Source organism: Mus pahari, chromosome 19 (assembly GCF_900095145.1).
Source record: "Mus pahari chromosome 19, PAHARI_EIJ_v1.1, whole genome shotgun sequence".
In the NCBI taxonomy this organism is placed as follows: Eukaryota; Metazoa; Chordata; class Mammalia; order Rodentia; family Muridae; genus Mus; species Mus pahari.
In genome coordinates, this window is record NC_034608.1 from 40,628,235 (window position 1) to 40,643,480 (window position 15,246).

The 15,246-nt window shown below is 47.3% G+C and overlaps 1 protein-coding gene across 1 annotated transcript in view; it reads right to left on the minus strand.

Moving 5' to 3' along the window:
- The window catches only part of Ikbkb (inhibitor of nuclear factor kappa B kinase subunit beta), a 45,983-nt gene that overhangs the window by 8,246 nt on the left and 22,491 nt on the right, over positions 1-15,246 (minus strand). The window contains exons 8-16 of the mRNA XM_021218627.1: positions 12,980-13,104; positions 9,196-9,303; positions 6,578-6,707; positions 5,535-5,729; positions 4,806-4,920; positions 2,871-2,994; positions 2,195-2,346; positions 1,866-1,927; positions 254-363 (exon numbers count right to left, since the gene is read on the minus strand). Coding sequence (XP_021074286.1) covers positions 254-363; positions 1,866-1,927; positions 2,195-2,346; positions 2,871-2,994; positions 4,806-4,920; positions 5,535-5,729; positions 6,578-6,707; positions 9,196-9,303; positions 12,980-13,104 — 1,121 coding nt within the window. The remainder of the gene's footprint in view (positions 1-253; positions 364-1,865; positions 1,928-2,194; positions 2,347-2,870; positions 2,995-4,805; positions 4,921-5,534; positions 5,730-6,577; positions 6,708-9,195; positions 9,304-12,979; positions 13,105-15,246) is intronic.

Sequence of the window (15,246 nt, forward strand, 5' to 3'; positions counted from 1 at the left end):
GAGAGAGAGAGAGAGAGAGCATCACAGCCTTTAAAAGTTATCAGCTGGCTCCTTCCACTCTGTGAGGTCACCTTTCCTTGTCACTTCGCAGGGACAAGGTTCAGAGTGATAGCCATTTGTCACAGCTTATCCTAGAGAATGAGCCAAGGCGATTCACTGGGACCTACACCCCACAGAACCTCCTGAAACTCTGCAGGGTGTCAGTGTGCTCTGGGGGACAGTGTCATCCCTGTCCCTCCCCAGTTGAACTCACAGGTCATCTAGGGTGCCCCCCTGCTTCCGACCCATCGGGCTCCTCTGCAGGTCCACAATGTCGGTTTGCAGCGCCATCATCCGCTCCACTAGGTGCTTCACGTCGTTCTCCTGATGGGAAAGCTGTGCTCATGCCACCTGATGGGCAGAGGGCATCCTGGGGGGACAGACAGGCTGGGCAGGCTGGGGACACCCTCGGCTGACTGGCAGGAAGGAATGTGCGTTCAGGAATAAGATGCTCCAAGCTTGGATCTCATGGCTACCACTTACTAGCGTGAGCCCCCCAGAGGTTCCTTAACTGTAAGCCAGTTTCCTCTGCTAGAAGCAAACTTTCAATGGGCTTAACGGCACAGTTAAAACCAATAGAATAAGCTCACTGTCGGGCAGAGGTGATGTCCAGTGCACATTACGTTGTCTTCTTTTACTGTGCCTACCAAAAGCGGGTGCTAAAGCTATCAAGCTGGCGCGGAAGACACACAGTTCTTCAGAATTAGACAAAAGGAGCTATGTATAGGGCGACCATCTTTGAATAAGACGCATCACTGTGCCTGCATGCATAAGCTCATGCGTGTGTGTGTGCTGGCATCTGTGTACCACAGTGCCTATGTGTGTGGTGGCTGGAGAACACTTTCAGGAGTGGAGTGTCTCGTTCTGAGTTTCTGAGGCCAGTCCTTCTTGTTGGTTCTGACACATTGTGTACTTCAGAGTAGCTGGCCTGTGAGCTTCCAGCAACTGTCTCGTCTCTGCCTCCTATCTTGCTGGAGGAGCACTGAGACTACAGGTGCATGCTATTATCGGCTTTTTGTTTTTTGTTTTTTGTTTTTTGAGACAGGGTTTCTCTGTTTAGCACTCACTTTATAGACCAGGCTGGCCTTGAACTCAGAAATCCACCTGCCTCTGCCTCCCGAGTGCTGGGATTAAAGGCATGCACCACCATGCCCGGCTTATTATCGGCTTTTTAAAACGTGGGTTCTGGACATCAGACTCCAGTCATCAGGCTTATAGGAGCAAGCACCTTTACCCACTGAGCCTTTGGCTGGCCTCATGTCTGTGTACCTTTAGGTAAGCATTGACCTACTGGGTCTCAATTACAGTTACATCCTAAGACCCGTAGGAAAAGGCCCTGTCCAGTGCACAGGAGTTGGAGCAGGAGACGCTCTGGCAGGCAGGGTCTCGGATCTATGCATGATGCCCCACATTACACTGCTCTAGTCTGGTGAAGAGGGGTTTGAAATGGCACCTAAGGCATACTTATCCTGAGACTTCTGCTTAGACCCTTTCTTCCTTACAGATTCCATGTTCCGACAAATTTGGGAGGAAACCTTGTGAGGTGGGAGCTGGAGACCTTGACTCTCCCAAGGGCACCTGACATTTGCCTTCTTTCCTAAATATGGAACAACTCTGCCCAGCTCTCAGGTCTGGACCCAGCAGGGCTCTCTCTACTCTGCATCCATCCATCCAGCAAGTCAGGTTAGGGTCAGAGGATGTGTTGAGGAAATGCTGAGTTTTGACAAGCAGCTCAAGCCAGTATTGGATAAGGGAGTGGAAGATGGTAGCGCTAAGCTCCCGCCGTGCCGTGCCGGGAGCACAGAGCCCTGGGGTGAGTCTCCTACCCTCCCGCACTGCTCCACAGCCTGCTCCATCTCCCGCCAGGCCAGCAGCAGTTTATCTGAGGCTGGAAGAAAAACGGAAAGAAAAAAAATGAAAACCAGAGACATCATAAAACTCAAACAGGAGTTAAAAACTGAACTATAAGGGGGCAAAGAAGGGGGTGGGAGAAAGAGAGAGAGAGAGAGAGAGAGAGAGAGAGAGAGAGAGAGAGAGAGAGAGAGAGAGAGAGAAAGTGAAGGAAAGTGAAGGCAGAGAAACGTCAGGAAGAAAGAGCCGGGAGGAGAGAAGTGGCTTCCGGCTCACGGCAGGCAGGCAGGCAGAGCGCACTCACTGATCCCAAACTCCGTCTGCTCTTTATACTTCTCCAGGTCAATCTGGACGCTGGTTTTGAAGAAGTCCAGCTTGGCCTTGAGCTGCTGGGCCGTGGAAGCCATGGCGTTCTTCATCTTGGAGAGGCAGCTGTTATTCCGGAGGAGATTCATCCTGCAAGGACGGGAAGACACAGGCACGGAACCTTGGGACGCATTCGGCATCTGAGTACACACTTCCTGTATAGTAACAAAAAACGCTTTGCCAAGGGAGCCTCGGCTCGTCGCTTGTAGCCACCACTGTGACCAAAACAGCCTCCTAGAAACACGTGAGGGTCTCTATCAAAGTTGGAAGTAGGTGACACTCTACACCTAGGCTTTTCGTCCTAATTGGCGAATCCATCAGCAAGTTCCGGTTAACCATCACTGTTAACCCAAGGCCCACTAAGCTTCTCTAAGCTCCAAATGCCACGCAGCTGGCTGTGCAGACCCGGGTTCAGCACGCCTGCCCCATTCTCTAAGCAAGGCCTTAGCCAGCCTAAGAGCCGCCCTCCAGCCAGGCCACCCAACCACTCCCTGTCGTCCGTCCAAACCAGAGTCCCTCAGAGTCACTTCTGGATCCCTGCCTCAGCCACCTCTCTAGAGTCAGGCCAACAAACAATTTAAAACGTATTAGGTAAAGCCAGCCTGGCGCAGTACATGGCCGCTCGCTGTCCCTGCTGCAGTCGGTTACAGTCTTCCTTCAGCGTCTGGATGCTGTGCCAGACTTGGCCCCACACTTTCCTCAGCTGGAAGAAGGAGAGGTTCCGCTTGGGCTCCTGAACTGGAAACAAACAGTTGTCAGAGGGGAAACCAGCTGCAGGGAACCACATCCTGCCCCACAGCATCCTTGGTATTTTTACAAGTTATGTAACTGCTATAGTGTTACATCGGTTCACAGGTATTGTTTGTTATTAGTTTAAACAACTCGGTGTTCCCTTAGCAGTAGGCATGGCCAACGGAAAGCTTCCCACTTGATTTGATGGTGGTGCGCACCTACAATCCCAGCACTCGGGTGGCCGAGCCGGGAGGTCTGCTGTTCAAGGTCAGCCTGTGCTGGGGACAACGTGGAGAAAGAAACACAAGCACACGCGCCATAGATTGTCAACAGAAGCTCTTACTGTCAGCACAGTTAAGGCTGTATATAGTGAGCTTTTTTTTTTTTAATTAAAAACACAGAAATATAAGAATGTGTTTTGTTTTAATCCTAGGTGTGGGATACAGGGCTGCTGCAGACTGTCCCCAGCAGCTGACTGTGATTTGCCTCACGATCTAGCAGGGGTGTGACTTCTGTCAGCTGCAGATAGTTTTGTTTTTGTTTTTTTTTTCTGAATGTGTGACATTAGGGGGAGGGGGGAGCTGTTGGCTGATTGGCTGGTTGGTTGAGGTGTGTCAAGTTGTCATGTGAAAAAAGACAAAAAGAAGAAATTAAATGTCCTGTCTGGGAAGATCAAACTTGTCCCAAGGAAATCGACACCGCTAGCCACCAGGAAGTAGTCTAACAATGTCATTGCCCTCTCCTTTTTCTTTCCTACCCAGAGTCAGGGGTTTGGAAAGATAGAAGAGGGCCAGAAAAGAGTTGAAGAAAGGAGAGCCCATAATGTAGCCAAAAGGTCAGTAGCAGTTGTATGGAATTTTCCTGAAATATGAAAGAACACCATCGGGTGGGATGGCTCAGTGGGTGAGACCAGAGTTCAGTCCTTGGGACCACGTGGATGAAAGCAGGAGGAAAGAACTTATTCCAAAGTTGTCCTCTGACCTCTATAGGTGCACACCTCTAGTGTGGCACAGATGACCCCCAATGGTGACAAATAAGTTAATTAAGCAAGTACTTTAACATGAAGCATGAAGCCAGAAATACTAGAGATATTTAAATCATCAAGAAGTCTGGGAGTTCTCGGAGACATTAGCGCTTTGGTCTGTTTACTCCAAGTATGTATCTGAGAGAAAGGGGGCTGAGAACAGGGCTAGGTTATTAAGCTGCTCACCAAACAAACACGCAACGGAGCACTGTGCAGCCCTTCAACATGAGGGAGAGGAAATGAGCGACGTGGGTGAGGGGGGACACACAGAACAGTGCATGTCTGTGTCGTTGCCGTGGTCTCTGAGGGGGATACCCAAGGACTTGGTAGCAGCAGTTCTACGGAAGGCGAGTCTCCTGGCTGGGGACTAGAGCCCGAGTGTTCACTTTTCAGTGTGTATTCTTTTTTGGGTATCTTTTGAGGCTTTGTATTGTTTTTGTATCATGTACCTATGTTAATATAATTCTTGTTTATAAGCAGAGCCTCATGTAGCCCAGGCTGGTCTCGAACATCCTATGTGGCTGAGCTCCTGACCCTCTTGCTTTTACCCTCCAATGCACATTAGTTATTGAAATATAAATGCAACCTCAAAAATGAATCACAGAAGTAGGTGGTATTTCTTAACCTCTGCCTACCGCTAGAGAGAGGCAGTTAACCAATACCTTTGCCTGGACTATTCTCTGCACATTCCAAGTAAAGAAGGCTTTACACACTCAGAACCAAACAACCACGTTTTTCTCCAACTTTATCCTAAATATCGCAACTGATGGATTTTAATAAATGATGCACTTACGAATACAGCTGACACTTTCCGGTTGGGGTCGGGGGGTGATCTGAGTCTCATAGGTGATTTTACTGTTGTCAAAGAGAAAAACAAGATCCATGTCCAACGTGAGGCCCTCGTGTGTCTGCAGAGGGACAAGAAAACAATGAGATCTGGGGATCTCACCCTTCCTTTCCAGTTACACGGTCTTAAAGCAGTTCCACTTGCACATGGAGGACAGCATCTTAGCCTAAGAAGCACGCATGACTCAGCCTGCTTTCTCTCCTACCCTTTTGATCTGAACCTGCCCCTGACTTACATCATGTTCTATTTTATTCTGCTTGCTTCTCCTGTGACCTGAACACATCACACTTCCCTGTGCAAAGGCTGTGGCCTCCATAACTACTCCACACCTTGGGGCAGACACCATGTCACACATCGACGGCCTTAGCACAGGTGTCTAGCATAGCTGTGTAGTCATAAATAAATACCACTGGCTGACTAGAAGAGCAGAACATGATTTTGGCAATGGAAGCCCAAGAAAGTATTCGTGGTCTGGAAGGGACAAACTGAGTATGGAATGATTTGTGTCTTTTAGCGACCTGCCTGGGATTCCTGACCCACCAAGCAGTTTGTACACGGTGTCACTGTACATGACTGTTATAGGAAGAACAGTAATGTGGAATGCTGACAGTGTCCTAGGAGACCACGTCAGAGGGAAACAGAGCAAGCAGGGCGCAGGAAGACGTCAGGACTCACCTTGCTGTCTGAGATGCACTGAGTAGCGGGCTTGTCCGGGAGCAGCACTAGCCCTGCCTCTTGCAGCAGCTCCTGGTCTATCTCCAGGATCCCCGTGTCTTCCCGGATCCTGGTTTTTAAGCTCTGAAGACTCTCATCCTCCATCACTGGGTATGTGTGAACGGTGCCTGTGACCATGTTCAAGACATGAACCAGCTGCAACACAACCCAGATGTTACTGGGAAGAAATTTCCTTAACATTTACTTACATTGTGTGTTTGTATGCTGCAGTGGTTTGAATATGCTTGACCCAGAGAGTGACACTATTTGGAGGTGTGGCCTTGGTAGAGTAGGTGTGTCTCTGTGGGCGTGGGCTTTAAGACCCTCATCCTAGCAGTCAGGAAGCCAGTCTTCTCCTGTTTGCCTTTGGATGAAGATGCAGAACTCTGAGCTTCTCCTGTGCCTTGCCTGTCTGGACACTGCCATGTTCCTGCCTTGATGATAATGGACTGAACCTCTCAGCCTGTAAGCCAGCCCCAATTAAATGTCCTGGTAAGAGTTGCCTTGGTCATGGTGTCTGTTCACAGCAGTAACCCCCTAACTGAGACATATGCATATTAGGAAGGGGGAGCACATGCGCACGGCACACCACGTGTGTGGAGAGCAGACGACAGTTGGAAGGAGCTGGCTCTCTTTTCCATTATGTAGTTATGGGGCTTGGCCACAAGTATCTTTACCCGATGAGCCATCTCACTATCCCAGAAATCAAAATTCCTTACAAAAGGCTCATGGATTTGCCGAGACTCTCTGCTACCCTGACCCCCACGCCATACTTGCTGGTAAAGAGCTAGTTTGAGTCCCATTTTTCCTCAATAGCGAGATGTTAAAACATGTCAGTCACCCCAGTTTTCCTGTCCTCTTTTTAGTCTGGAGAGTCAGAGGAACCTGAATCTCTTCACCAGGCCAAGTGGCCCTTGACCTGCTGTCTCCCTTCCTTGGAAAGACTGCGGTGCCTCACTGGGAGCACAGCTGCTGCCTCGGGGCTGCCTGGGCTCTGCACTCACCTTCAAGTTCAAGATGTCATCCAGGGCTCTGAAGCAGCCGTTGGGGCCGTACTGGGGATCTGTGCCCCTTTGCCGAGGGTGCCACATGAGCATCAGCTGCAGCCACTTCTCCAGCCGTTCAGCCAGGACACTAAGGGAGCGAAGGGAAGAGAGGCCTGAGCTGGGCTGCTGTCCTGTGCCAATCCTGAAGCACACACAGCCTTGGCTGATAGCTCAGCTCGAGTGAGGTGCTTGCTGTGCACACACGAGAACCTAAGTTCCATCCCGGAGTTCACATAAGAAATGCTTCTATCAGACGAGTGGATCCTTGAGGGGTCAGCCAGCTCAGCCTACTTGTTGAATTAAAGACCAGAGAGAGACTCAGCCTTGAAAAGGAGAAGGTGGGGAGTGACTGAAGAGTGGGAGCCAAGGTTGTCTTCCAGAGCACACACTCAACACACATACGTGTCTTCCAGAGCACACACATACACCTGCACACACTCGACACACATGTGTCTTCCAGAGCACACAGCACCTGCACACACTCAACACACATATGTGTCTTCCAGAGCACACACACACCTGCACACACTCGACACACATATGTGAGAACATACAGACATTCATTTTAAAGAAAGCACAGGCTTTGGTGGCTGGAGAGATGGTTCAGTGGTTAAGAGCACTGACTGCTCTTCCAAAGGTCCTGAGTTCAATTCCCAGCAACCACATGGTGGCTCATAAACATCTGTAAAGGCATCTGATGCCCTCTTCTGGTGTGTCTAGAAACAGCTACAGTGTACTTATATAAATAAAAATAAATTCTAAAAAATAAAGCAAGAAAGCAAGCAAGCACAGGCTTGAGTGTGTCTCAACATGACACACATGGTGGCCACCAAATTAATTATGGAAAATGAGAATGAGTGAACTGAGAGAAGACATACAGACATTTCCAAACAAGTTAAGTTTCGGATCGTCTCCTCTCCTTTCCGACAGGGTCACCCCAGTAAACCTGAAAGTGACCCCGAAGCTTTGATAAGGCTTGTGAGAGCTGGGTGGGGTGCTTGCCTGGTTCCGTGGTTTCCTGATCAGCATCATGTCTCTGTGTGTACATATGTGTAAACACACATACGAAGAAAATATAAAAAAATTAGGCCAAGATTTCTTTGTGCAAATGAAGCACATACATTTCAATAATCTCATTAGTATGTAAGTTTAATATTTGAATATTTTAATATTTGTCTTTAATAAAATTTAATATCTGTCTTTAAAAAATATATACACCAAAGGACTCTTTTAAGATTTATGATTTATTATCAGTAGATGCTTGATTTATATACTTTATGTATCTACATATCTGGGGTATTATAAACATTTCTTGGGCACAAAGGGATCCCAGTTGCTGGCTGTCCTAGAATTCACTGTGTAGACCAGGCTAGCCTCGAACTCACAGAGATCCACCTGCCTCTGCCTCCCCAGTGCTGGGATTAAAGGTGTGCACCAACATGCCTGGCACACATGATGCTGGAGGAGCTGAGAGTTCTACATCTTGTTCCAAAGGGAAGAAGATTGGCTTCCCAGGCAGCTAGGAGGGAAGAGGGTCTCAAAGCCTACCCCCACAGTAACATACTTCCTCCAACAAGGCCACACCCACCCCAACAAGGCCACACCCACTCCAACAAGGCCACACCCACTCCAACAAGGCCACACCCACTCCAACAAGGCCACACCCCCTAAGAGTACCACTCCCTGGGACAGACTCAAACCACCACACAGTGTTTATTGTAGCAATAGAAAAGCAACAGAAAATAAACTAGAACAAGATCAATAAGAACAATAAGACAAACAAATAAATTATTCTGTGAATTTCGTAAAGAGACAGCTTAAGAGGTATGAATGTAGCTCACTAGTAGAGCACTTGCTTAGCATGAACAAAACCAGGGATTCCAGCAGGAGGGGGTTGCATGTGACTTTAATCCCAGCATACTGGGAGCAGAGGCAGGTGGAACTCCAAGTTCCAGGGCAGTCTGGTCTACAGAGTGAGTTCCAGGACATCCAGGACTATACAGAGAAACCTTGTCTCAAAAAATCAAATCCAAACCACAAAACAAAACAAAACCCAAAAACCAAAACCAGAGACTTCATCTCCACCATAGAAAAAAAAAAAAAAAAAAAAAAACCAACCAACCAACCAACTACCCAATCAACCACCCACCCACCCACTCATCCACTTGACCAACCACCTACCCAACCAACCAACCAACCAACCAATCAAATAAATTAACAATTAAAAAAAAAAAGACTTCTAGGAAGATGAGATATGGAAATCCATCCTATGTCTACTGTTGAGATAAACTGGTCCAAGTTCTCAATCACAGGATGGTATTCTGATATCCATTCAAAACTTATGCATGGGCCTGGAGATGGCTCAGTGCTTAAGAGCTATGTTTGGTTCCCAATGTCCACATGGCAGCTCATAATCATCTCTAACTCCAGTTCCAAGGGGTCTGACTACTCTTCTGGCTTTCACAGGCACCAGTCACTCAAACATATAAAATTAAAATAAAAAGGAGTCAGCTGTTACCTCAAACCTGTAGTTCTAAACAGAGAAGAGCTATAAGACTGATACCCCATGGCTTTACCTGTTAAGATTATTGGGGAAGGGTAGTGAACTTGAAAACTTCACTGCTCCGTTCAAGTCTTCGCTAACAACGATGTCCACTTCGCTCTTCTGCCGGACTTTGGAGTGCCTGTAGGTGTCATTTTAAGATGTCCTTTATGTCACTCAGTGGCAAGTACCCAGTTTACACGTGTAATGTCACTTCACAACTGTATACTTTTGGAAAACGGTGGGCAGCACGCTGTTAGGATGCTTCTCTGAGCGTTTGTGAGTGGTCTGCACTGTGGGTTAGGGGCTTAGCTCAGTGCACTGAGTCCAGCAGGAGCGTTTGTGAGTGGTCTGCTCTGCGGTAAGGGGCTTAGCTCAGAGGCATTGAGTTTAGCAGGAGGGCCCTGGTTCAGTCCACAGCATTTAAACAGAATGTGCTCGGGGCTGCCCAAATGAGATCTTGCAGGAGACCTTGAGCAGGCCCACTCACGGCCTCTCATCCTAAGTCTCCAGGAGGCACCGCTGACCTCTATGTGGAGGGTTAACAGAGACAACCTAAGTCTGAGTAATGCTGCACGGGCAACCAAGTGCTCTTGACCATTTCTCTCATTTCCTCTGCACCTCGGTTGTCAGGCACCAGCTTCCATTTGAAAACAGTCATTTTCAATTGCACTTAGGTGTGTGTAGGAGGATACATGCCTCCTGTGGGCTGTGGGCTGCCTGCCTGATCAGGTGCCGGGAATCAAACCGAGGTCCCTCTGGATGAGCAGAAAGTGCTCCTAACTGCCAAGCCATCTCCCTGGGACAGCTCTCGTGTTTGGATAGAAGATAATTTGGAGGTTCTGAACCACAGTCATTGTGTATACATCACATTTATTTGAAATGTAAAATAAGTACACATGTACTTTACTTCATTTAAAAATTACATACATTTATTTATTTATGTGTGTGTGCGCATATATGTCTTCATGCACATGCATGCGCACACTTGCTACATGGCATGCATCTCAGGGGAAGCTTAAGGGTACTGGTTTTTATTCCATCACCGGGGCTCCAGAGACAGCTCGGGGACAAGAGTCTTTACCTACTTAGCTACCGAGCAGGCCCACACTTCCCTTTAAAAGTATATGGCTAACATTTTTTTTCTAGAATAAATGAGCTTTTATATTTTCTAACGTGGGGGCATTCCTGAAGTATTTAAAGTAGTTCTGGAAGGGGAAAAATTAAGTCCAAGTGGTTTCCAACCTTCTTGGTAATGAGGCCAACTTAAATTTGAATAATGCTTCATGAAAGACCAAGCACTCTGCCAGAGTTCCTTTGGTTTTGGGGATGACCCCATGTGGTGAAATTATTTTTAGTCTGAGTATGTGTTGTCCAATGTTAGAGACTCTACAGAATGACAGAACTAAAGGGCTCAAAATTTGGTATAATTTCTAGTATCTAAAAGTCCAAATATATCCTTCCCCTAAAAGGGGTCATTCATATTAAAAACAAAATGCTTCAGCCTTAAACAATTACAGTTGGCAGACAGTGGGTGCTCTACCCAGGGCAGGCAGGAAGTATGGAAGGTGCTGTCTGCATGACAAAGGCCGCTGGCATCCAGCTCAGGGAGGAACTCAGGTCAGGGTCTCTGAGGCTTCTAACAAGATGCTTCTACAGAACACAGTCCCCTAGCAGTGACTCAATGGCTGCATTAAGCAATGCATGTACTGCTTGACTGCATGTCTTGTCATTTGAGTGATGAAAATGTCACCAAACATTGAAAACCCAGGAGAAGGTCTTCTCATAATTAGTCCACAGAACGACTAATGAGGCTCCAGTGAACCTTGGCATCTTGAAGTCAAGTAAGGGTGGTTTTAGGGGAAAGATCACACAGACAACAGACAAGCTATAGAGATGCCAGGCCATTAAAGGTGTTTTCAGATCTATACAGACTAACTTATTTTGTTATAAGTGGAGAAAAGTTCAACATTTGTGATGTTTTCCTCCATTCTAGAGACGGAGTCCACCAACTTGGAAAAGTTGACCTTTGAACTGAAGACAAAACAACCAATCTCTTGGTTAACTGAAATCAGTATATTACGAACAATTTAAAGCTATTTTATTTTCTGGTTACATTAAAATGTGTGACTATGAACTAAGTACCTAATTCTCCCATATCGCAGAAACCACAGGCTTGAAAGACCAAAGCCTTGTGGGTAAGCAGTTACCGTAGGACAGTGGGCTTTCCAGAGAACACTCTCTGCCTCTGTGCTGCCCGAGTGTGGGTTTACCTGTAGAGGTGGTCTCCGTTGCTACCGCCCAAACCTTTCTTCTAGAACTGACTTCAAAGGCCAGGCTTTGAAGAATATAGAAATATTTTCATGGGGATGTGGTTCAGTTGGTCAAGTGTTTGCCTTAGCATGCAAGAAAGTCCTGGGTTCCATTCCCAGCAGTGAATAAAACTGAGTGAGATAGCACATGCCTGTGATTTCAGCTTCTGGGAGCTGGAAGCAGGAGGGCCAGAAGTTACTGTCATCTTCTACCATATAGTTTTCCTTGGAGTAAATACTTGTCTTTTTTTTTTTTTTTTTTTTTTTTTTTTAATTAAAGGAAGACATTGCTGTTGAGAATGGCACAAGGAAAAGGTCAGTTTGGCACACTCCTGCTGAAGCATGTTTTTGTACAACCGCTTCTGGCAGGTGGCATAAGATACATCAAAGCCTTTGTGTGTGCTCTTTAAAAGCCTTAGTTCTATTCATACAAATCTATGAATAACTAGACAAATAGCTATGTCTGAACAACGGCTTTACAGGGATGCTATTCGTGGTGTTTATTTTTTTAAAGAAACACAATTATAAACCACTCAGTCTTTTGGCTATGAAGTACACCACAGTGACTGAGTAGACCAGAGACCTCCCAGAGCCCAGGAAGACCACAGCATGTTCTCTGTGAGCAGAGAAGCGGCTCTATCAAAGGGCGTATAAGGAGCTAGACTCTCTTAAGATGGACAGAAATGATGTTTAGTGATTGTTTCCAGATCACCTGGCTATAGCTGATTATTTTCTATGGTTTTTTTTTTTTTTNTTTTTTTTTTTTAAAAAGGTTTCTAATTTTAGTATATATGCTACCAAGTTCTGGACTTTTCATTATTTCTATATCTTCCAAAAATGCAACAGAATTAATGTGGGGCAAACTGCACAGCACAAGTAGATTCCAGGGAAAGCGTGTCACCACTGAAACCCAGAGAGGATGTCACCAGACAGACAATCAAGCACAAGCTGCCAGGAAGGACATAAGCACCCAGGCCAGTGGCTGTCATGGCCTACGGGGAGGCGACCAGGAGGTATGGAAACTTTGATGAGACAATCTTTCCCCTATATTTTCTTATTCTTTTGAAGCTTAAAACATGTGAGCTTATCACTAGTGCAGAAACTACCTTAAGTAGTAACTTTCTATATGAAGATCTACTGTCAATAAGTTTTACTACACATGTAAATATTCCTTCAATACATGCCAAGCATGCACCTCTGTTCTCTTTACTAGTAATTCGCCTTCATCTTCAGTGTAAACGCACGGCGACACATGGTCTGTAGTGGACCGACTCCTTGAGCCTGACCCTGTTAGACTGGGGTTAATGTTAGACATGTAACAGTTGGTGGCCACTCTTGTTCAAGGTTGGAAAGATTGAACTGCCATGGCTGAGTCCTAGGGGAGAAAGAACCACAGACCATTCAGGCCTAACCTGGAGACCGGACAAGGACCGAATGATAAGACATGGAGCCCGGGGCTCACGGTCCCCTCAAGCCAGCCCCCCTACCCGGGCCAAGCCTACTCACCACTGCACAGGCTGCCAGTTAGGGAGGAAGGGCCGGAAGCCAGTGATGCACTCAAAGGCCAGGGTGCCGAAGCTCCAGTAGTCAACTGTCACCGTGTACTTCTGCTGCTCCAGAAGCTCTGGTGCCTGGAACACAGGTGGGAGCCTATGCTGTCCTCTCCCTGGACGGAAGGGCCACCAGCTCACGGAGGATGTCAGCCTCCTGCCATCGTCGCCAGCGCACAGTAGGCCCACTCAAGTGAACCCAAGCAGGCTCGGCTGTGGGTAACTGATTTTCTGTACTTCGTAGTCACAATGAGGCTACGCTAATGAGGGGTTAGGCTCCTGAGGGGTCACTTCAAGGTAGAGCAGAGTCAATCAATTGTGCATGCCACAGTTATTTAATTTTTCCCCCATTTAAGAATGAGGTGGTATTTCAGAGACTTATTGAAGATTACATGCAGTACCCAGTCCATGGGTGTTGAATAGAGATGGAGAGATAAGCTATGTCCAGCAGACAAAACGACATCAGCTTGTACACACCAAATGTATAGCACATATATTGGACCAAGGAACCCTGAGTCAGGTAACATATAGCCATACAACAAGATGGGAAATTTATGGTCAAGCAGTAAAGAACCAAGACGCGCGATTGAGGCCCAGGCTAAGGGAGCTAGAGTGACTTAGGAGGGTGATGAAGCCAGGCAGGCCATGAACTGGGCTCCAAAGGCTTGAAGGAAACACACAGAAAGAAACATCTCAGAAAGGACCATGAGCAGGAAAAAGACCATGCATGACCTACGTGGGCAAGTAAGACAGAAGGGCCAGGGAGTCGAAAGCAGGGGAGACTTGGACAAAATATTAGCTCAGTCTCTAGGCATGGCCATGGCTGACATTTTAATTCTCAAAAGTGGACAGCTTCACTCAGTGTCTTGAGTGGGATGCAGAGGGAGTCTGAGTGAATGTGTGCTGCTGCTGTGGGCGCTGCCATGTCAGGGACCACAGCCTTAGACCCACGGGGGAAACAGTAAAGCCCTCCCCACAGAGGTGAGGGTCAGAGATGGCAGAGCTTGCCTAGGGGGCCCACGAATGACTGCTGAAAGTGTGTGCAGAAAAGTGTGTGCATTATAGCTTCCCCGCCCCAACACTGACCGCTGAGAGACCGCTCCTCTCCATGGAGACTGCTCCTATGAAGATTGGCTAGACCCAAACCCATCTCCGCCACCCCGTGAATAACCTTGCCTTTCTGTTATAACGCAGGCAGCTTCAGAGGTGCCTGTCAGTCAGCCGTGGCTTCATTCCCTTGCCAGCCCTAGTCAGGTCAAGTCCCTGGAGCCAGGCAAGGATTCGTCAGTGATGGTCAGAGCGTGGGTTCACTTCACTTAATTGTTGCTGAGCTATGGAGGATCCCAGAGCATACGGAGCAGGATGTATATAATTATATCATGTGGATACGGGGCCTGAATAATGTCACTGCGGTCACCGTTGAGAAAGCTGCATCCATACAGCAGCAGAGAAACAGGGATCCAATACTCTAGTTGGTAGGTTTGGGTGGGAAACACGACTGGATTCAGGAAAATGACATAATTTCTTCCTTAGGAAATAGGATGCTTACGCTCCTTTAGCCCTATGACCTTCGACTTGTTTCCATTTATCAAACTGCATATTCTACTATTTTCTACTATTCAATCACAGTCTGATGGCTGTTATCACCCATAACTAGGCTACTACTACGTCTTCCTTAGAGTCTCTGTTATCTACTGCCACCCCTGATTTTTTTTTTTTAAAGATGGGATCTCACTGTGTAGTCCAGGCTAGCCCCAAGCTTGTTCTTTTCTTGCCTCCGCCATCCAAGCACTCGGGTTGTAGGCAAGTGCTGAGATGACGGGTGTGTAACGCTGTGTACCAGCCTGGTAAGCACTTCCTGAGTTTAGTCGTTCTCTACCTCCCTACACGCCCTGAGCAGCTGAGCGGGTGCCAATAACCTCCTTGGAACCGTTCTCCTCCTTGGAACCATTCTCCTGTTTGGTACAATTCCCCTCCACGTCATCATTCAGAGCCAGCTTCTCCAGTGAGAGGCCCTTCGATGCTATTCCAGGGCTTTCACAACCCAGTTGAAAACTTTCGAGGTTAGTTTTTAAAAGATGGCAATAATCTGTCCCTCCTTTCTCCCCAGTTTCACCTCCAGACACTGTCTTTGTTTTCTGAGCCCCAGCCACCCTACTGCATCTTCCAATGTGCTACGCCTCTGCTGGCATCGCCTCCCTCCTGCTACAGCCATTGTCTCCC